We start from the raw sequence: 23,488 nt of genomic DNA, 5'->3' as shown, positions 1-23,488 counted from the left end.
CCTCCTTGCAAGCTTCTTCAATTTCAACCTCTTCCTCTTGGTAGCTTTCTTCTAATTCAATCTCTTCTTTATTGTTCACCAAGGACAGGGGAGGTTGTGCTTATTCTTCTTTAATCTCCATGTCAATTCCAATGGGAGAGGATTCAATTGCAAATATGAATTTATCAATGATTGAATCCATCTCTTGATCAACCTCTTCAAAGTCTTCAACCATGATATGCCTTGGAGGTTGTACACCCTCCTCAACATCAATTTCAAACACCTTTGAAGGAGGCTTTATAACTTGACTTTCCCATGGGGGTTCAGCATCTCCTAAGTCTTCAACCACTTCTTCCTCTTCAATAATTACAACTTCCTCCACTTGTTCTAGTACAAAGTCATGCTCCGTACTGTCCACTGGAGTTTCTAGTATCTCCTTCATGTTATGTTCTTCATTAGATTGCCCACATGAAGCCATGGGGGTTCCTTGAGTGTCCGAACGTCGGGAAGGTAGTCTATTTATCGCTTGATTCAATTGGTGAAGTGTGGCATGAAATTTTTTAAATGTTTCCTTGAGTTGCTCCATTGATTCTTGGGGTGATGGATATGGACATGGTGCATAGGGAGGTGGTGGTTCTTGGGAGTAATTGGGTTGGAATTGGGGTGGATAAGGGTTAGGGTCATATGGAGGTGAATGGTGATAGTTGGCTTGTGAGTGTGGTGGTTCAAAGCTGTATTGAGGAGGTGGTTCATAGGCATATGATGGGCTTGGTAATTACAAGGGGGTCCACCATATCTATCATCTTGGTATGCACCTCGGAATGGTTTCTGACTATAGTAATTTGGTGGGTGATGGTTGTCACGAAAGGGTCCACCATAACTATTGTCTCGACATGCATTGTGAAATGGTCGTGGTCCATGGTATCTTGGAGGGTGTTGTTGCCTAAAGGGTTGATCAGATCCTCGTGGCTCCTTCCATCTCTGATTGTTTTGACCTTGATGCATGTTCTTGTTATAATTTCCATTCCTTGCAACAGCATTGGAACCAAACTCAAAGCGAGAGGGGTGAGAATTCATGGTAACTAATAAAAATTAAAAATAAAAATAAAAACAAATAAACAGGTAAAAGAAAAGAAAATAAAATAAAATAAATAAGAGAAAAGGTTTGAAAAAGATTTGATTTTAAGATTAGAAAAAAAAATAAGATAAGTTTGGTGAGAGAAGATAAGTTTTTAAATTAAGAGGTTTTGAAATTTAAATTTTTTAATTTGAAAATTAAATTTTGAATTTTAAATTTTGAATTTTGAATTTTGAATTTTGAAATTTGAAATTTGAAATTTGAAATTTGAAATAAGATAAGATAAGATTTTGAAAAAGATATGATTTTTTTGAAAAAGATTTGAATTTTGAAATTTAAAACTAAGATAAGATAAGATAAAAATTATAAAATAAAAATCTGAATTTTTTTTTAAAATAAAAACAAATAAACAAGCAAAAAGAAAATATTTACAATAACCAATAATAAGGCACACATTTGCAATTCCCCGGCAACGGCGCCATTTTGAAAGAACGAAACTCTCGCGCGATCTAGAATTTTCACAATAAATTCGCGTTGTAAGTATAGCTTCTAGACCGACAAGAATTTCTTTCTTACAAAAGTTTTGGTTGTCACTTAAGCAAACACAATAAAATTGATAACCGAGTATTTAAACCTCGTCGTCTTCTCAAGGAATTGCAGGGAGGTATGACTTATTATTAGATATGGAAAAGGTAGAATTTTGGGTTTTTTTGAAATAAAGAGCAAGTAATTTAATTGACAAGAAAAATAAATTAATGATAATGAAATCTCTTGGCAAGGCATAAGAATTAGAATTCCTATCCCAGTTATCCTTATCAGATGTGATGAGAATTGGGTTTTAATCCCACTTAGTTAAGTCAAGTGGACTAATTAATTTAATCTTCAAGTCCTAGTCAATCCCTGTGGGAATACTAGCTTCAGAGCGATCCAAATCAATCAGTAATCTGCCAATTTCAATCACTGCTGAGTTTGACAACTCAAGTGTTACCAATTACTTAACCAAAGCCAAAAGGAAGAAAATGTCTAAATTAAATTAAAAGCATCCATATAAATAAAGCAAAGCAAAGTCAAATATGAAATACCTCAAATTATATTAAATAAAACATTCAAATGTAAACACAAAGAGTTCATAAACAAAATTGAGAAAATAAATAAAAAGAACATTAAACCTGTGATTGAAGAAGATGAAATCCTAATCCTAAGAGAAATCCTAATCCTAAATCCTAAGAGAGAGGAGAGAACCTCTCTTTCTAAAAACTACATCTAAAATTGAAAATTATGAATTATGAGCTGATATCCTGAGTCTCTACATGTTCCCTGACTTTAATCTGTGTTTCTGGGCCGAAAACTGGGTCAAAACACGACCTGAAATCGCCCCCAACATATTCTGTTATTTCTGCATATTGCGCAGGTCACGCCTACGTGTCGTCCACGCGTTCGCGTCATCCAGCATTTTTTCTTGCCACGCGTGCGCGTCGTCCACGCATTCGCGTCACTCGTGCGGCTTCCAATTCACGCGTTCGCGTCAGGCACGCGAGCGCGTCACTGCAATTTTCTCCATTTCGCGCGATAGCGTGAGCCATGCGTCCGCGTCGATTCTCGCTGGTCATCTCCTTAATTTCTTGTTCTCCTTCCATTTTTGCAAGCTTCCTCTCCATTCTCTAAGCCATTCCTGCCTTATAAAGCCTGAAACACTTAACGCACAGATCACGGCATCGAATGGTATGAAGGAGAAATTAAAATACACAATTTAAAGCTTTAGGAAGCAAGTTTTCAATCATAGAATAAATCCAGGAAGGAATTGTAAAACCATGCAAATCATATGAATAAGTGGGTGAAAAGCTTATGAAAACCACTCAAATTAGCACAAGATAAACCATAAAATAGTGGTTTATCAATGATCCTCTCGGATGAAAAATACGAGGTACGATCTTTGCACGGCTAATCAACTTTCGGATTGCTCATCTCGGATGAAAAATACCATGTACAACTACCGCACGGCTAATCATGTGTCGGTTCCCACTAGCGTCGGAATAGGACCTTTATCCTTTTGCACACTGTCACTGCACCCAACATTCGTGAGTTTGAAGCTCGTCACAGTAATTCCTTCCCAGATCCTACTCGGAATACCACAAACAAGGTTTAGACATTCTGGATCCTAGGAATGCTACCAATTGGTTCTAGCTTATACCATGAAGGTTCTAACCTCCGGACTCGGTCCGTGGATCAGAAACCCAAGAGATACGCACTCAAGCTGTCGTCCAATGACTACGTTGAGCTCAGATAGAATGGAGTGATTGTCAGGAACGTGTTCATAGGGTTGAGGATAATGATGAGTGTCACGGATCATCATATTCTCCATATTGAAGTACGAGTGAGTATCTTAGAATAGAATCAAGCGTGATTGAATAGAAAACAATAGTAATTGCATTAATCCATTGAAACACAGCAGAGCTCCTCACCCCCACCTATGGGGTTTAGAGACTCATGCCATCAAAGATACAATATGGAATGTAAAAAATGTCATGAGTTACTGAATGAATCTCTAAAAGTAGTTTTTATACTAAACTAGTAACTTAGGGTTACAGAAATCGAGTAACTAGGTGTAGATAGTGCAGAATTCCACTTCCGGGGCCCACTTGGTGAGTGTTTGGGCTTTGCTTTCAAGCTTCCACGTGCATATGCCTCATATTGGAGTTAAACGCCACCCTGGGTGCCAAAATGGGCGTTTAACGCCGAAAAGTATGCCAGTTCTGGCGTTTTACGCCAGAAAGTTTTTGGCTGGCTTTTAACGCCAGTTTGGGCCATCAAATCTCGAGAAAAGTATGAACTATTATATATTGCTGGAAAGCCCAAGATGTCTACTTTCCGACGCAATTAAGAGCGCACCAATTGGGCTTCTGTAGCTCCCGAAAATCCATTTAGAGTGCAGGAGGGTCAGAATCCAATAGCATCTACAGTCCTTTCTCAGCTTCTGAATCAGATTTTTGCTCAGGTCCCTCAATTTCAGCCAGAAAATACCTGAAATTACAGAAAAATATACAAACTCATAGTAAAGCCTAGAAATGTGATTTTTGAATAAAAACTAATAAAAACATAATAAAAAGTAACTAAAATATACTAAAAACTACCTAAAAACAATGCCAAAAAGGGTATAAATTATCCGCTCATCACAACACCAAACTTAAATTGTTGCTTGTCCCCAAGCAACTAAAAATAAAATAGGATAAAAAGAAGAGAATATACAATAAATTCCAAAAACATCAATGAAGATTAGTTTTAATTAGATGAGCGGGACTAATGGCTTTTTACTTCTGAACAGTTTTGGCATTTCACTTTATCATGTGAAGTTCAGAATGATTGGCATCCATAGGAACTCAGAATTCAGATAGTGTTATTGATTCTCCTAGTTTAGTATGTTGATTCTTGAACACAGCTACTTTATGAGTCTAGGCCGTGACCCTAAGCATTTTGTTTTCCAGTATTACCACCGGATACATAAATGCCACAGACACATAACTGGGTGAACCTTTTCAGATTGTGACTCAGCTTTGCTAGAGTCCCCAGTTAGAGGTGCCTAGAGCTCTTAAGCACACTTTTTTGTTTTGGACCACGACTTTAACTGCTCAGTCTCAAACTTTTCGCTTGACACCTTCACGCCACAAGCACATAGTTAGGGACAACTTGGTTTAGCCGCTTAGGCCAGAATTTTATTCCTTTGGGCCCTCCTATCCATTAATGCTCAAAGCCTTGGGTCCTTTTTACCGTTGCCTTTTAGTTTAAATTGTTACTGGCTTTTTCTTCTTGCTTTTTCTTTTTCTTTCTTTTTCTTTTATTTTTCGCCACATTTTGTGTTTTTTTTTTCACTTCTTTTTCTTGCTTCAAGAATCAATTTTATGATTTTTCAGATTATCAATAACATGTCTCCTTTTTCATTATTCTTTCAAGAGCCAACAATTTTAACATTCATAAACTCCACTATAAAAAATATGCACTGTTCAAGCATTCATTCAGAAAACAAAAAGTATTGCCACCACATCAAAATAATTAAACTAATTTCAAGATAAATTTCGAAATCCATGTACTTCTTGTTCTTTTGCAATTAAAAACATTTTTCATTTAAGAAAGGTGAAGGATTCATAGGACATTCATAGCTTTAAGACATAGACATTAGACACTAATGATCATGTAATAAAGACATAAACATAAATAAAACATGAAGCATAGAAATCGAAAACAGAAAAATAAGAACAAGGAGATTAAAGAACGGGTCCACCTTAGTGATGGCGGCTAGTTCTTCCTCTTGAAGATCTTATGGAGTGCTTGAGCTTCTCTATGTCTATTTCTTTCCTTTGTTGCTCCTCTTCCTAGAAGTTTCTCTGCCCTTAGGTGCCATTAGTGGTTATGGAAAGCAAAAAGCTGAGCTTTTCCACACCAAACTTAAAAGGTTTGCTCGTCCTCGAGAAAAAGTAGATAGAAGGGAGTAGAAGAAAAATGATGCAATTAATTTTGAAAACTTATTATTGTATGCAAGAAAAATTAAAAAGAGTTGAAAAGAATTTGAAAGGATAGGTAAGTTTTGAAAACGTTTTGGAAGGATGTGAAAAGAATTGAAAAAAAAGAATTAAAAAGAATTAGAAAGATTATTAATTTTTGAAAATAGAAATTGAAAGATGAACGTTTAAAATATGTTTGATGTAAAAAATTATGAATTAAAACATGAAAAATTGAAAAAAAATCAAATTGGAAAAAAATTACCTCCCTTGTGTCATCCTGGCGTTAAACGCCCAGAATGCTATCTGTTCTGGCGTTTAACACCCACTTGACTGCCATTTTGGGCGTTTGACGCCCAGCCAGATATCCTGGCTGGCGTTAAATGCCAGGAATGCTTCTTTACTGGGCGTTTTTCTAAATGCCCAGAATGCTGCCTGCATGGGCGTTAAATGCCCATTCTGCTATCCTTACTGGCGTTTAAACACCAGTAAGCCTGTCCTCCAGGGTGTGCTGTTTTTGATGCTGTTTTTGATTTTGCCTTAATTCTGCAGCTGTTTTTATGACTCCACATGATCATCAACCTAAAGAAAACATAAACTAACAATGGAAAATGAAATGAAAGAGTAATTAACATAGATAAATAAGATTGGGTTGCCTCCCAATAAGTGCTTCTTTACTGTCTTTAGCTGGACTTTTACTGAGCTTTTAATTTAGTCTCGGTTTTGAGCACTCTTGCTCAACATTGCCTTCAAGATATGGTGACACACTTGTAATCACATGTGGTCCCTTCCACCGGGATTTCAATTTCCCAGAGAATAATCTGAGCCTAGATTTAAACAGCAGGACCTTCTGTCCTGGCTTAAAGACTCTAGATGACAGCCTTTTGTCATGCCATCTTTTTGCTTTCTCCTTGTAGATTTTAGCATTTTTGAAAGCAATGAGTCTGAATTCCTCTAGCTCATTCAACTGGAGTAATCTCTTCTCTCCAGCTACCTTAGCATCAAGGTTGAGGAACCTGGTTGCCCAATAGGCCTTGTATTCCAGTTCCACTGGCAGATGACAGGCTTTTCCATACACAAGCTGGTATGGAGAGGTCCCTATAGGAGTCTTGAATGTGGTTCTGTATGCCCACAGAGCATCATCTAGACTTCTTGCCCAATCCCTTCTACGGGTACTTACAGTCTGTTCCAGAATTCATTTTAGTTCTCTATTTGAGACTTCAGCCTGCCCATTTGTCTGTGGATGATATAGAGTTGCCACTTTATGGTTAATTCCATATCGGACCAAAGCAGAGTCAAGCTGTTTATTGCAGAAATGAGTGCCTCCATTACTGATCAGTATCCTAGGGACACCAAACCTGCTGAAGATATGCTTCTGGAGGAACTTCATCACTGTCTTAGTATCATTAGTGGGTGTTGCAATTGTCTCTACCTATTTAGATACATAGTCTACTGCCACCAGAATATAAGTGTTTGAGTATGATGGTGGAAAAGGTCCCATGAAGTCAATACCCCATACATCAAACAACTCAATCTCTAAGATCCCTTGCTGAGACATGGCATAACCGTGAGGTAGGTTACCAGCTCTCTGGCAACTGTCACAGTTACGTACAAACTCTTGGGAGTCTCTATAGAGGGTAGGCCAGTAGAAGCCACATTGGAGAATCTTGGTGGCTGTTCGCTCACCTCCAAAATGTCCTCCATACTGTGATCCATGGCAATGCCATAGGATCTTCTGTTCCATGATGGAGAAAGGGAGATGATGTGGATTGTGAATAAAAATTTTATCCCCCCCTCCCTTTTTTTTTGAATTTAACGAAATTAAAAATAAAGTAAATAAATAAAATGATGCAAATTTTGAAAATAAATAAAAAAAGAAAAAGAAATAAATGAAATTAGAAAACTAAATTAATTAATTAATTAAAAATATTTGAAATTTTTTTTTTAGGTGAGGATTTTTGAAAAATGAAGAGAGGGAAAGTGGTTAGAAAGTTTTGAAAAAGATATGTCTTAAAATTAAAGATATTTGTAAGAAAATAAATAAGAGAAAAGATTTGATTTTAGGATTTGAGATTAAAAAAGATAGGATAAATTAGGTAAGAGAAGATAAGGAATTTAAGAAAAGATAGGTTTTTAAATTAAAAAGTTTTGAAATTTAAATTTTAAATTTGAAAATTAAATTTTGAATTTTGAATTTTGAAAAAGTCAACAATATAAGATAAGGATTTGAAAAAAAGTTTTAAATTTTGAAAAGGTTTGATTTTTAAAATTTTAAATTTAAATTTTGAAATTTGAATTTGAATTTTGGAATTTAATTGAAATTTGAAATTTGAATTTGAAATAAGATAAGATAGAATTTTGAAAAAGATATGATTTTTTGAAAAAGATTTGAATTTTGAAATTTTAAAACTAAGTAAGATAAGATAAAAATTTTAAAATAGAAATCTGAATTTTAAATGTAATTTTCGAAAATTTCAATTTAAAATAAAGAAAAAAGATATTTTTGAATTTAATGAGGAAAGAGAAAAACAATAAAATGACACCAAAATTAAAATTTTTAGATCAAAACAAAGAAAACAAACAAGAAAACTTTGAATGTCAAGATGAACACCAAGAACACTTTGAAGATCAAGATGAACACCAAGAACAAATTTTGGAAATCTTTAAGAAAATAAAAACACAAAGAACACCAAACTTAAAATTTTTTATACTTTGGACACTAATAATTCGAAAATGCACAAGAAAAACAAGGAAAGACACAAAACAAGAAAAACTAAAGATCAAACAAGGAAAATAAACAAGAACAACTTGAAGATCAAGAAAGAACAAGACATATAAAACTCGAAAATATGAAGAAAAATAATAACATGCAATTCAAAAAATTAAAGGAAAATAAAAACATGCAATTGACACCAAACTTAAAACATGAAACCAAACAGAAGACTAAATTATGAGGTTATTGGTTTTTATTTATTTATTAAAAATTTCGAAAAGAAATTTAGAAAAATAAAACAAGGATTTTAAAAATTTTAACAAGAACAATAATAAAAGACTCAAAGACAAATCACAGATTAATAAAGAAAAGTAAAAATTTTTGAAAGATTTTTGAAAAAAAAATAAAAGACTCAAACTTAGTGACTCTAAACCAACCAAAAAGGTAAATTCTTCCTAATCTAAGCAACAAAATAAACCGTCAGTTGTCCAAACTTGAACAATCCCCGGCAACGGTGCCAAAAACTTGGTGCACAAAATTGTGATTACACTTTTCACAACTCCACACAACTAACCAGCAAGTGCACTGGGTCGTCCAAGTAATACCTTACGTGAGTAAGGGTCGATCCATCGGAGATTGTCGGCTTGAAGCAAGCTATGGTTATTTTGTAAATCTTAGTCAGGAGATTAATGATAAGAGTGATTATATTTATGAAAAATAAATAACATAAAATAAAAAGTACTTGTGATTCAGTAATGAGAAACAGGCTGAGGTTCCGGAGATGCTCTGTCATTTGAATCTCTGTATTCCTACTGTCTTCTTCTCCAAACACGCATGGCTTCATTCAATGGCAAGCAGTATGATCCTCTCAGATGAAAAATACCAGGTATGATCTCTGCACGACTAATCAACTGTCAGATTGCTCGTCTCGGATGAAAAATACCATGTACAGCTACCGCATGGCTAATCATCTGTCGGTTTCCACTAGCGTCGGAATAGGACCCTTATCCTTTTGCACATTGTCACTGCGCCCAACATTCGTGAGTTTGAAGCTCGTCACAGTCATTCCTTCCCAGATCCTACTCGGAATACCACAGACAAGGTTTAGACTTTTCGGATCCTAGCAATGCTGCCAATTGGTTCTAGCCTATACCACGAAGATTCTAACCTCCGGACTCGGTTCGTGGATCAGAAACCCAAGAGATACGCACTCAAGCTGTCGTCCAATGACTACGTTGAGCTCAGATAGAATGGAGTGGTTGTCAGGCACGCGTTCATAGGGTTGAGGATAATGATGAGTGTCACGGATCATCATATTCTCCATATTGAAGTACGAGTGAGTATCTTAGAAAATAATAGTAATTGCATTAATCTATTGAAACATAGCAGAGCTCCTCACCCCCACCTATGGGGTTTAGAGACTCATACCGTCAAAGATACAATATGGAATGTAAAAAATGTCATGAGTTACTGAATGAATCTCTAAAAGTAGTTTTTATACTAAACTAGTAACTTAGGGTTACAAAAATTGAGTAAGTAGGTGTAGATAGTGAAGAATTCCACTTCCGGGGCCCACTTGGTGAGTGTTTGGGCTGAGCTTTCAAGCTTCCACGTGCATATGCCTCATATTGGAGTTAAACGCCACCCTGGGTGCCAAAATGGGCGTTTAACGCCGAAAAGTATGCCAGTTCTGGCGTTTTACGCCAGAAAGTTTTTGGCTGGATTTTAACGCCAGTTTGGGCCATCAAATCTCGGAAAAAGTATAGACTATTATATATTGCTGGAAAGCCCAAGATGTCTACTTTCCATCGCAATTAAGAGCACACCAATCGGGCTTCTGTAGCTCCAGCAAATCCATTTCGAGTGCAGGAGGGTCAGAATCCAACAGCATCTGTTGTTCTTTCTCAGCTTCTGAATCAGATTTTTGCTCAGGTTCCTCAATTTCAGCCAGAAAATACATGAAATTACAGAAAAATACACAAACTCATAGTAAAGCCTAGAAATGTGATTTTTGAATAAAAATTAATAAAAATATAATAAAAAATAACTAAAATATACTAAAAACTACCTAAAAACAATGCCAAAAAGGGTATAAATTATCTGCTCATCACTTAGTCATCAAGATTTTCAACCTTAAAATACAAGGGTGAATAGTTGCAATCCAAATGAGTTTGGTTAGCCATTTGACTTATGCACAATTCATTACAATTGATTATAATCTTTCAAGGCCTCTGTCCAGATTAGATTATAGAATTCTTCCTTGAAACACCACCTTGAAACAAGCTTACTTTCTTTCCATAGTTTATTTTCATTGGGTGCTTTTCACCGTGAGCCAAGTCATGACTCTAAATGTTTTGTCTCAAGCTTTGCTCGACACAGAAACACCACAAGCACATAATTGGGGAGCTCTTTGATCTTACCATGTCCTTTTAACATTCCCCATCATTGGTGTTCAGAGTCTTTAGCTTTCTCCTATTTTTTTAAGGGGGCGCTTTGCACCTTGAGTCTAGCCATGACTCTAAATGCTTTATTTTCAAGCTTTTTCTTGATACATAAGCACCACAAGCACTTGACTAGGATGCTCTTTGAGCTTATTTTCTTTTAATTTCCTTAGAGCCTTTGGCTTCTCTTTAACCCCTTTTCTTTTTTTGTTTCATTACATGTTGCTCCTTCAAGGCTTTGTCAAGTGTAAAGATTCCATAATAATCCTCTAGACTAAGGCCTCAAGCAATTTGGCTCAGCTTGTGTTGAACATTCTTAGTTAGTTTGGCCTTCCAAACTCACATTGTCATGCTCATGATCAATCCCTTTTTCTTTTTGTTCTTTCTTGGTACATGATCCTTGCCCACATTTAGGAACAATCACAATTATCATTGTGAGTTGTGATGGACAAGTAATGATATGCACTTGATGAACAAGACTCACAAATGCATTATATAAGATAGAACAAGATAATATATGCATATAATCAAAAAGGAAGGAAACAAATAGAAGTCAATAACCTTAGTTTTCATTGACTTCCTCTTCATCATCTTCCTCTTCATCACATTTTAGGTTATGTAGAGCATAGCCTCCACTAACACCAAACTTAGAATGGTTACTTGTTCTCAAGCAACAAAGAGAAACAGTGGTGATAGAATTAAGAATAATCATGATTGTCTAATGTTGGGTTGCCTCCCAACAAGTGCTTCTTTAACGTCACTAGCATCACGATTGGTTCTTGAATTTTCTTCCTCTTCTTCCAGTTGGTTAAGAGAAACGACTTCAGTGGACATGAGGAGAAAAAGGATACCCACCAAAAAGGAACCCCCATACAACTCTCTTATTCACTGGGACCCAAGAAAGCATATTCAAGTGTTAGAGGAGAAGACTTCAATTCAAATATGGGTGGTGCATTCAGATTTTTCTTCTCGGAAGTTTGCATGCATGGAGTTGAAAGGACTTGTATGGCTTCCTCCTTAATTATTGGAATGAGCAAGAATGGAGTGTGCATGGCTTCCTCCTTTGTTTGTGCTTTTTCCTCCTTTGTTTGTGCATCTTTCTCTTCTTCCATGTGTGAGGGTGGAGAGTTCTCTAATTCACTGGAGTATGAACTCCTTTGATTAACTTTCTAACATTCTTCCGTAGGATCTTGCATTTCTTCTCTTGGGAGGAAGTTTGCTTGTTCCTCTACCAAATGCTTGGTAATCAACTCCACATGTTTCTCTATATTTTTGACACTTATTTTTATATATGCAACTTTGAGTAGTGTTCTCTAATTCATTCATGGCAAGCTCAAGAGCTGATGATTCTTCATATAAATAAGGAGATGATGGTTCTTGATAGATGGAATATGGAGCACTATAGTTTCCTTGGCCTTGACTTTTCCAACTAAAATTCAGATAGTTCCTCCATGCATAGTAATATAAATCATTCCTTGAGTGTGAGTAGTAACCCATGTGATCTCTCTCTATTATTTTTCTTAACACAAAACACAAAACCGAATCAAACACACCATGTGGTAAAAAGAGGGGAAAAGAAGAAAGAATAGGAAGAAATAAACTTTTATTTATTAATTATTTTTTTTATTATGAAGAGAAAATAGAAAACAAAGAAAAAGTGTCTAATCTAGGTAATCAATCAACTGATAGTTGTTAATCACAATTAATTCTCAGCAACGGTGCCAAAAATTTGGTGCGAAATTTATAATCCACAACGTACCGACAAGTGCACTGGGTCATACTAAGTAATAAGCTCAGGTGAGTGAGTATCGATCCCACAAGGATTAACGGATTAAGAAAATAATAGTCAATTAATTATTCTAGTCAGACAATCAAAATTTAGGGTTTCAATAACAAATAACATAAAAATAGAGAATTAAATAAAAGCAAACTAAGATTGGTTAAGAAAATAATATGATAAAGATAATTAAGGTGTTAGAGATGTTTAAATGTCCGGATTAATATTCAATGTCAACTACCTTGATCATGCAAAGATTATGTTTATGGCAAACTCCATCTATTCCTAGGCAATCCAATCTCCTCTAATGCAACCAACCGTCAATCCCTTAATCACTCAATTGCATTAAAGGGTGAAGTTCAAATTCCGATTTATAAACCACACAACCATAAGAACCCCAAAGCATAATGCAGTTATATGTTACGTACCACACCAAGATCAAATAATTAGGAATTGTGAGAAATTGGTTTCAAGTTGTAATTCTAATCATAGAACTTTTTCACGACTCAAATAGAATTCAAATAGAATTAGAGTTATTTTCAAATAATCACTAATCCCTAGGTTGAAGAACGAATCCAATTCTTAAACAATAATCAAAGCATTAATCAAGAGTAGAAGAATAAACAATTATTAATCCATCAAAGTAAATAGAGCTCCTAACCTTAACAATGGAGGATTAGTTGCTCATTAATTACGAAAATTTCTCGGGTCCGGGCCTGTTGTAGGCGTTCGGCACCACTTTGGTGGCATTTGGCATTGCTTTTTATGTAATTCTATGTAACACCCTAATTACCCTGAGCCTTACCTCTAGCTGTAAAGCAAAGGTTAATCAAAGGTTACAACAATTCTAAGACTTATACATATTTATATAGAAGGAAATAATATATAATCTAGAAGCCCGGTGAAGGATTAAACTCAAAAACAGAATTACAAAAGCGTGAATCGTTCAAATGAAGCTAATGCACAAGACACAAGGTATAGATGCAAGAAAATATAACATATATAGATATAAGAGTATAATGACATAGGGAACTAGCCGCAGCTTGATGAATGATGGGTTGGAACCAAAATTCCAACACCTAAAACTCACCGGCAAGTATACTGGGTCGCATCAAGTAGTAAAACTCACTTAGAGTGAGGTCGATCCCACGAGGATTGATGGATCAAGAAACTTTAGTGGGTGATTAGTTTAGTCAAGCTAACATTAAAGTGAAATTTGATGGAATGTAGCCAATAGAAAGTAAATGGAAGTGAATTAAAAGTTGAAGAAATTAAATGAGCAAAATCTTAAATGACAAGAAATGTAAATTGCATGAAATATAAAGGGGAGTGGGTGCTGAAAATTAAAGAAAGCAATAGATAAAGCAACTGGAAATTTAAATGAAAGCAGTAAACAGAACTTAGAACAATTGCCTAAGAGTTAACTTGCATGGAAAGTAAAAGGAATTGGGTGCTGAGAATTAAAATTCAACAAGAAAATGTAGAGAGTAATCAATCAGAGAAGTGTAAGATGAAGTGAATCTGCAAAATATCCAAATAGCAAGGTAAAATTGCTTAAAGACAAAACAGGAAGTGAAATGTGGCTCAATTGTAATAACTAAAAGAAAGTTGAAGATCTCAGGGGTGGAAGAGACTAGAAAACAAGTCTAGATCTCAAGTCCTTCCTTGATCCAACAAGAACAATTGCAAAAGAAGTAGAAGAACAAATTTCAGAAGAAGTAAAGATGAAAACAGTAAAGAGAATTTAAATCCCAAATCATAATTTCTTGAATTTTGCAGACAAATAGGCAGAGAGAGATATCAAGGTGAGATTAAAACATAATTTCTTCAATTCTCCACCCAAGATCCAAAACAAAGAGTAAAAAGTGCAGAAGCAAGAACAAGGAAGAAGAGAGATCAATTCTCCTTCCCAATTCCCAAAAATCAAATTCAAAGAAGAAAATTAAGAGAGCTCCTACTACCACTGCTCTCTAGTAGAGCTCGCCCCCTTAACAAAGATGAAAATGATGCCTTATATAGGCTTTACAAAATGAAAATGAAAATGAAATTGAAAACAAATTACAACTAAATGAAATTCCTATTCTAACTTGTTCTTGTGCCTTTGAGTGATGATGTGGGCTTTGCTTGCTTTGGATTTGAGGAAAAATAGACCCGGATGGCCTTGATGGAATTGGGATCATTCACGTTTGAGTCAACATTGAGGCAAACGTTGACTCAAACGTCTTTGTATGATGGCGTTATGCAGAATGGGTGGTTGCTGTCACTCACGTTTGAGTTCACGTTTGAGGTCAAACGTGAGCTCAAACGTGATCCTCCCCAAGGCAATCTTCAACCAACGTTTGACCTCACGTTTGAGGCAAACGTTGGCGCAAACGTGGCTCCTCCTCCAGGGTATTCTTAAGCCAACGTTTGACCTCACGTTTGAGGTAAAAGTTGGCGCAAACGTGAGCTCCTCTCAGGTACTTCTTAAGCCAACGTTTGACCTCACACGTTTAAGGAAAACGTTGGCACAAATGTTGAGCTCCTCCAAGCCCTTTTGGTCACCTTGCTTGAATGCTTGCTGCCTTCGCTTTTATTGGCTTAGCTTTAATGAACACTAGCTTTATTGGCATTACTAATACTTCATGCATGCTTGGTTCATGATTAATGCTAATGTATTAGCCAATTGGCTTTAATAATGTATGTATGCTTTCATTTAATGCCTTGGAAAAGTATTAAAATAATATCACTTGCATGCATTCTTTCATTAATTCACCGAAGCATTAATTCATTGATCTTAATAATGTATTACATGCATGATTGATTAGTAATACCGTAAAGCTAATTAATAATGCCAATTAAATAATTCATGGTTCATGATGGCATGCATGCATGCTTTAATTGGCCGTGGTATTCTTGGTCATAGGCCACGCTTTTAAAAGCGTGGCCTAAGCCTCCAAAGTGTGCTCAATCTTTAAAGTGTGCTCAAAATTCCTCTTTTCTTCTTTTTGGCTTATTTTGTGCTCTTTTGCTTCTTTTTCTTCTTATTTCCTACAAAATCTATAAAATAAAAAGATCAAGGAAATATGCCAATTAAGTACAAAAGCATTCAATATTTAAGCACAAATCATCAATTTCTTGTATGAAAAAGCATAAAAAAATATGACATGGTGACATATCATCAATGAACCACAATTTTAGGGTTTATGTAGAATTTGGAGGGTTCTATCAACATTCCATCACACTTATCCATATAAAATTCATGGTTTTGTGTCTCCTTCCTAATTTTCCTTGATGATTGAAAACATGCTTTTTAGGCCCTAAATAAGCTATATTTTAATCTCTCTCTATTACCATTCGATGCCGTGATCCGTTTGTTGAGTGATTTTAGAGTTTATAGGGGAAAGAATGGTCTAGAAGAGAGGAAGAAAGCATGCATAAGTAGAAGGAGCATGAAAAATGGAGCTTTGGAACATTGGCATCGACGCGCACGCGTAGCCGACGCGCACGCGTGGGAGCCTGGATTTGGGATTGGTGCACAAATGTAGACGCAAGCGTGGCTGGGCAGAATTCTCATCGACGCGTACGCACACCTGACGCGTACGCGTGGATCACAAAAACCCAGATGATGCGTACGCGTGACGCTCGGCACGTGACTTCTTTAGTGAAATCGTGACTGGCGACTTCTGAGGAGCTTCAGGCCCAGTTTTCAGCTGAATTTTGGAGGAAAAAGACCTTAAGGACCAAGGATTGAAGGATGACTCACACATTACACACATTGGAGATATTTTGGTAGTTATTTTTGGAGTTCATGTTTTTAGAGAGAGAAACTCTAACTTCTCTCTAGGTTTTGGCTTTCTCAATTCCAATTTCACTTGGATCCTTTGGTTAGATCTAAATTTAATTTCAATTTTACATTGTTCTAGTTTGTAGATCTCACTCTTCTACTCTCAATTTAGTGTTCTTGTTACTCTAGCATTGTAGATCTTGGATTTGGATCTTGTTACTTTGATTTCTATTAATGCATTGAGGAATTTCATGTTCATTGTTGTCAATTGCTTTATTGTTGTTGATTGCTTGTGTTAGATAGCTTGAATTAAAATTCTCTTCTCCATTTCACAATGTCTTTCATTCTTGTTCACCAAATATTTGAGAAAATGTCAACTATAGCTATGGAGTAGATTTTCACTCTTGGCTTAGGGGTTGGATAATTGGAGACACTTGAATTGTCAAAGCCTTTTGTTGATTGATAATTGGAAATTGCTAATTAATTTGAATGACACTAACTCTAGTCTTTCCTTAGGATTTGACTAGGACTTATGGACTCAAATTGATTATCTCTACTTGACTTTTCTTCATAGTTAAAGGTTAACTAAGTGGAGCAATAACCAATTCTTATCACAATTGTTAGAGGCAATGAGGATAGGAATTCCAATTCCCAACCCTAGCCAAGACTTTTACATTGATTGATTATCATTCACCGTTGTTTAGTTCAATTTCTTGTGTCACTTAGCTTACTTGTTATTTGTTCATTGCTTTTATGCAAGCTTGTTTACATTTCTTGCATTCAACCTCAAACACCAAGAGAACTCCTAACCAATGATGTGTATCTTAGGGCAACTCCCAGGGAGAACGACTCGGGACTAATACTCTCGGTTATTGATTTTGAATTGTAGACACACATTTTCTATGTTTGATGTGTTATAGCTTGTTGGTTTAGACTATACTCACGACATAATCCTATTGGAAAATTCTATACCGACAAAATATAGCTTATCAAAATGGCACCATTGCCGGGAAGTTGCATATGTGTGCCATGTTGTTAGTTAGTGTAAATATGTGGATATGTGAATACTTGCATTTTTCCTTGATTGTTTGCTAGTTCAATTGTTAGTTAGGATTAAGATTTGTTTAGTACATCTTGTTGTCATGAGCTCTATGCTTCTTTCATCGAATGATGCGTTCACTACCGGATCCGAGCTTAGCCCCTTTTAATCCAGAAATTGAGAGAACTATCTCACATCTTAGGCAAGCTCGAAGACGGTTAGCCTTTGGAGGTGGTGAAAGGGTTCCTACCAATTCATCAACCTTATCCGCAGTTGAATCGGAAACGTCATTTGAGGAGGAAACCATCTATTCTTCCATCGATACTACTAATACTTCTTCTATTGATCTAGGTACCGAAACGATGGCCGCTCCAAGGAGAGTCACTCTTAAGGAAGCCGGTGCTCCAGATTTTGTTCTTCAACCGCTTCAAGTGTGTCATCCGGAGTTAAATGCTAATTTTGAACTCAAAACCGCCTTGATCAATCTTCTACCTAAGTTTCATGGACTTTACGCTCAAGATCCTATTAGACACCTTAGAGACTTTCAAGGTGTATGTTCAACAACTAGGCGGGAGGGTTCCGATGAGGTTACTATTTGGTTGTTTGCCTTCCCATTCTCTCTAGAGGGAAGAGCCAAATAGTGGTTCTACACTTTCCCCGATGAGATTGTTAGTGATTAGAATTTGCTTAGAAGGGAGTTCCTAGATAAATTCTTTCCTCCGGAGGTGATGGATAGATTGAGGAAAGAAATTTCATGCATTGTCCAAGGTGAAATGGAAACTCTATACGAGTATTGGGAACGGTTTTGAAGGCTTCTTGACTCATGCCCTCACCATATGATTGACACTCTAGTGTTGATTAGCTATTTTTGCCAAGGAATGAAACCACAAGACAAGATCCTTTTGGATGCCTCAAGCAATGGTTCCTTGACAAAATACAGAACGGCGGAGGAAGCATGGCAATTGATCACCGATTTGAGCCCACCCAACATGCTAGACAAAGGAACAATCATCCGAGAGCTATTAATGAAGTTTCTACTTGTGGTGAGACCGCTGCCCTTACCAAGACCTTGGGAGAAATGACAAATATTCTCAAGCAACTCCAACTCAATCAACAACAACCTCTACCTCCTCAACAACAACAAAGTCAACAATTGGTCCCCCAAGAGGAATGCCTAAACCTCCAAGAGGATAATACCTTGGTGGCCACTAATGCCTACTACAATCATCCAAACTAAGGTTATCACCAACAAGGAGGCAACTATAATCAAGGGGGTAACTATAGTCAAGGTTGGCAAGATAATTTCAACCAAGGATGGAGGGACAACTATAATCGAGGAGGAAGGGACAACGGTGGAAATCAAAGATGGAACAACAACAACCAACAAAACTGATACCAACAAAATCCTCCATACCAAAACCAAAACCAAGGAAGAGCCTACCAAACCTACCAACCACCTCATCAAAGGCAAGCACCCCAACTCAACCAACCACAAGTGCCCCCAAATCACTTACTCTTCCTCTCCCTCCAACCAAGATGAGATCCGTTCTCTCATTCAGGGACAAAAAAAGTTTCAAGCCTTGATTAACTCTAGCATCAATGGTCTTGCATCTACCATCTAAGCCCTTATTTCTCGTATGGAATTAACCTCTACCTCCAATGTTCAACCCTCAAGCTCTAGTGTACTACCTTCTCAACCTTTACCCAACCCCAAGGGTGGCATAAATGCCATCACCTTGAGGTCCGGCACCAAATTACAAGAGAGGAGTCATGAAGAGCCATGTCAAATAGAGGTCACTCAAGATGAGGATGTGGTTGAGATTGAAGAATTCGAAGAGGAGGATGAAGCCCAAGAGGTAGTTGAAGAAGTGATTGATCAACCAAGGGGTGGAATTCCTAAGGATGGAAATGTCTTGCAAGAAGCTACTCCAATTCCATTTCCCACATTGGCAAGGAAGACTAAGAAGCAAGTTGAGTTGGATCTCAAAATGGTGGAGATATTCAAGAAAGTTGAGATAACCATTCCTCTCTTTGATGCTATCCGCCAGTACCTAAATATGCAAAGTTTCTAAAGGATTTATGCATGAACAAGAAAAAGATCCATGAATTAGAAACTATTCCATTGGGAATCTCCATTTCGGCCTTGATGGGTGATATCCCGAAAAAGTGTGGTGACCCCGGCCCTTGCCTAGTCACTTGCACCATAGATGGGATACATTTTGTTGATTGTATGTGCGATCTTGGCGCTTGTGTGAATATTATGCCCTTGTCCGTCTATGAGGTTTTGAAGCTTCCACCGTTGAAACGGTCGGCCGCCCGGTTTGTTTTGGCGGACAAAAGCATAATTTCCGTAGTTGGTATTGCGGAGGATGTTCTAGCGAGTATAAAGGGATTGGTCTTCCTGATTGATTTTCACATTCTTGAGATGCCCCCTAGTGATTCCAAAAGGACTTCATCTATCTTGCTTGCGAGGCCATTTTTGAAGACCTCCCGGTTTAAATTAGACGCTTTTTCGGGTACCTATTCTTTTGAGATCGATGAAAGAACGGAGAGCTTTAATCTTGATGAAGCCATGAGACATCCACCGGATGACCACTCTATTTTCCGGTGTGATATGATTGACAATGTGGTAGCCGAAGTCCATAATGATGGTTTTGAAGAGAAAAGTATGATTCAAAGTCCAAGTGTGGGGAACCCCCATGTATGTGAAGAAGATGCCTTATCACCCCCACTGCTACCGGATGACAAAGTGCTAAGTCATGAACAAAAGGTAGATTTGAAACCACTCCCATCCCACCTAAAATATGCCTTCCTTAAAGATGACCAAAAGCTCCCGGTAATTGTTGCAAAAGAGCTCACCTCCCACCAAGAGGAGAAGTTGCTTAATATCTTGAGGAGAAACAAAAAGGCCATTGGGGTGGAGCTTGGGGGACTTAGTTGGCATTAGCCCCCAAGTATGTGAACACCGAATTTTCCTAGAAGAAGGAGCTAAACCCGTTCGACAACCTCAAAGGCGTCTAAATCCTACCATTCTAGAGGTTGTGAAGAAGGAGGTCATCCGGTTATTAGAAGCGGACATTATTTATTCGATTTCAGATAGTAAGTGGGTGAGCCCCGTCCAAGTGGTTCCAAAGAAATCCGGTGTTACTACAATCAAGAATGAGAATGGGGAGCTTATCGCCACAAGGGTCCAAAACTCATGGAGGGTGTGTATTGACTATCGGCGTTTGAACTTAGCCACTAGGAAGGATCATTTCCCATTGCTGTTCATCGATCAAATGCTTGATCGCCTATGCGGTAAATCTCATTACTGTTTCTTTGATGGCTATTCCGGTTAGTTTCAAATCCACATTGCTCTGGAAGACCAAGAGAAAACCACCTTCACATGCCCTTTCGGAACGTATGCATATAAAAGAATGCCATTTGGCTTGTGCAACGCACCGGCAACGTTCCAAAGGTGTATGATGAGTATATTTGCGGATCTTTTGGAGCATTGCATGGAGGTGTTTATGGATGATTTTAGTGTCTATGGGGATTCCTTTGATCTTTGCCTAGACAATCTTGCAAAAGTATTAGAGAGGTGTACTAAATCAAACCTTGTGTTAAATTTTGAGAAATACCACTATATGATGAGACAAGGTATTATTTTAAGGCATTGTCTCTAATGATAGGATCTCTGTTGATCCGACAAAGGTCAATGTTATTTCTAGTTTGCCTTACCCCTCTTCTTTGAGGAAAGTCCGTGATTTTCTTGGCCATGCAGGTTTTTACCGGCGGTTCATTAAGGACTTTAGTAAGGTGGCACTACCTCTCTCTCGATTGTTGCAAAAGGATGTGGAATTTGATTTGAGTGAAGAGTGCATGGAGGCATTTGACAAGCTAAAAATTGCTTTGACCCAAGCTCCCATAGTGAGAGGGCCGGACTGGACTAGACCATTCGAGATCATGTGTGACGCCTCAAACTACGCGGTGGGAGCGGCGCTAGCTCAGCGCAAGGGTAAAAATCCTTATGTCATTGCCTATGCCTCTAAGACTTTAGATGGAGCGCAGTCCAATTATACTACCACCGAGAAGGAATTGTTAGCTATTGTCTTTGCCTTGGATAAATTCTGGGCTTATTTACTTGGTTCTAAGGTGGTAGTATACTCGGATCATGCGGCTTTGAAGTATTTGTTGGCCAAAAAGGAATCGAAACCAAGGTTAATCCAATGGGTGTTGCTATTGCAAGAATTTGATCTTGAAATCAAAGATAGGAGTGGTTTGCAAAACTTAGTGGCAAACCACTTGAGTCGCCTTGAGCACACAAAGGGCAATCCCACCCCTATCAATGATACATTTCCTCTTGAGGGCTTGCTAGAAATATCTGAAGTGATCCCTTGGTATGCACCTATTGCCAATTACTTGGTTGCTCGCACTTTTCCTCCCAATTTTTCTCAACATCAAAAGGATAAGCTCAAAAGCGAATCCAAATATTATGTATGGGATGACCCATACTTATGGAGATGTGGTGCCGATGAAGTAATTAGGCGGTGTATTCCCCAATCCTAGTTTCAATCCATCTTGGAGGCTTGCCACTTTTTCGAGGGTGGTGGCCATTTTGGTCCTCAAAGGACGGCTAGAAAGGTCTTGGATTGTGGATTTTGGTGGCCTACACTTTTCAAAGATGCATCTCTCTTTTGTAGCTCTTGTCCACAATGCCTTAGGTTTGGAAATATCTCTAAGAAGAATGAGATACCCCAACAAACTATGTTGTTTTGCGAAATCTTTGATGTTTGGGGTATTGACTTCATGGGGCCTTTTCCAAATTCTAATGGTTTCATGTATATTCTGCTAGCTGTTGGCTATGTTTCCAAGTGGGTGGAGGCGATTCCCACTCGAACCGATGATGCTAATGTGCTTCTTTCTTTTGTTCGGAATAACATTATTTGCCGCTTTGGATCACCACGAGCAATCGTGAGTGATCAAGGCTCTCATTTTTGCAACAAAAGAATGACAGGGTTGATGAAAAAGTATGGCATCATTTATAAAGTGGCTACGGTATACCAACCCAAACGAATGGCCAAGCCGAAGTCTCCAATCAGAAAATCAAGTGCATATTAGAAAAGATTGTGAAGCCTCTCAGGAAGGATTGGAGTTCTAAGCTCGGTGATACGCTTTGGGCCTATCGAATGGCTTATAAGACGCCGATTGGTATGAGCCCATTCTGGTTGGTCTATGGGAAGGCTTGCCATCTCCCGGTGGAGATAGAGTATAAGGCGTATTGGGCCGTAAAAGAGTGCAACACAGGGTTTAGGATTGGAGCCGAAAGAAAGTTACAATTGGTGGAGCTTGAGTGTCTTCTATTGGAAGCCTATGAGAATTCAAGGCTCTACAAGGAGAGAATGAAGGCGGTGCATGATAGAAACATTAAAAAAAGAGAGTTTAGGGCTGGGGAGTTGGTCCTCTTTTATAATTCTAGGTTGAGATTGATGCCTGGCAAGTTAAGATCAAGGTGGGAAGGTCCTTATAGAGTGGAGAAAGCTGAGCCATATGGGGTCTACCACCTGCGCCACCCCTCAAGCCCCAATATCTTCAAAGTTAATGGTCACCGTCTGAAGCTATACTATGGAGAGAAGATGAAAAACAACAAAGAGGTTGAGGTGTTCCTTCTTGAGGAAGCACCCGAAGGCGAAGAGATATGAGCACATAACCGTCCAACTTAAGGACGTTAAAGAAAAGTGCTAGGTGGGAGACACCCCACCATGGTATGACCTTCCTTTGTTTATAGTTCTTGCATATAGTTTTTAGAGTTTTTGTGCCTTTTGTGAGTTTGTTCATAGTATAGCTGATATTTGCTTGATTTTTATGTTGAATTGCTCATGAGGAGTTCATTGATAATGGTTTGATTGAATTGAGATGTTGAAAAAATGCTTAAGGTTGAGTGTACATGAGATTTTTGACGTTTTTGACCCCTTTAGCATGCATTACTACCAATTTGTGCTATAATTGCTCCTCCTCATGTGTATAAAAAAGGGGGGGCATCGACGCATGAGCGTGCAACACACTTGCGCGTCGACGCATTTTTACAACTCCTGGTACTAAAACCAGAGAGTTGGGCCTACTTTGTGCCCGCTTTGTGCCTGGGGCACAACTGTAACCCACGTGTAAGCGTGGGTGACGCTTACGCGTCCCTTGTCATTTTGCACACCCACGCGCAAGCATG

General features: G+C 37.7%; 1 protein-coding gene across 1 annotated transcript; it reads left to right on the top strand.

Annotated features, from left to right (window-relative positions):
• The first annotated feature begins 21,147 nt into the window (after positions 1 to 21,147).
• On the top strand, positions 21,148 to 22,967 carry LOC148548462 (uncharacterized). The gene is made up of 2 exons (XM_088495622.1): positions 21,148 to 21,665; positions 22,316 to 22,967. The coding sequence occupies exons 1-2, from the start codon at positions 21,148 to 21,150 to the stop codon at positions 22,965 to 22,967; spliced, it is 1,170 nt and encodes a 389-aa protein (XP_088351748.1).
• The last annotated feature ends 521 nt before the right edge of the window (positions 22,968 to 23,488 follow it).

This window comes from Arachis ipaensis, chromosome B8 (genome assembly GCF_059453495.1).
Source record: "Arachis ipaensis isolate K30076 ecotype BB chromosome B8, ASM5945349v1, whole genome shotgun sequence".
Lineage (NCBI taxonomy): Eukaryota > Viridiplantae > Streptophyta > Magnoliopsida > Fabales > Fabaceae > Arachis > Arachis ipaensis.
This window is presented reverse-complemented; position numbering and strand designations above follow the sequence as displayed.

Bases quoted from the DNA above. Each gene is read 5' to 3' on its own strand.
- LOC148548462 (XM_088495622.1), top strand. From the start codon at position 21,148: ATGGAGGCATTTGACAAGCTAAAAATTGCTTTGACCCAAGCTCCCATA. The intron at 21,666-22,315 runs GTATGCACCTAT...TCATTTATAAAG, and splicing joins ATATCTGAAGTGATCCCTTG to TGGCTACGGTATACCAACCC.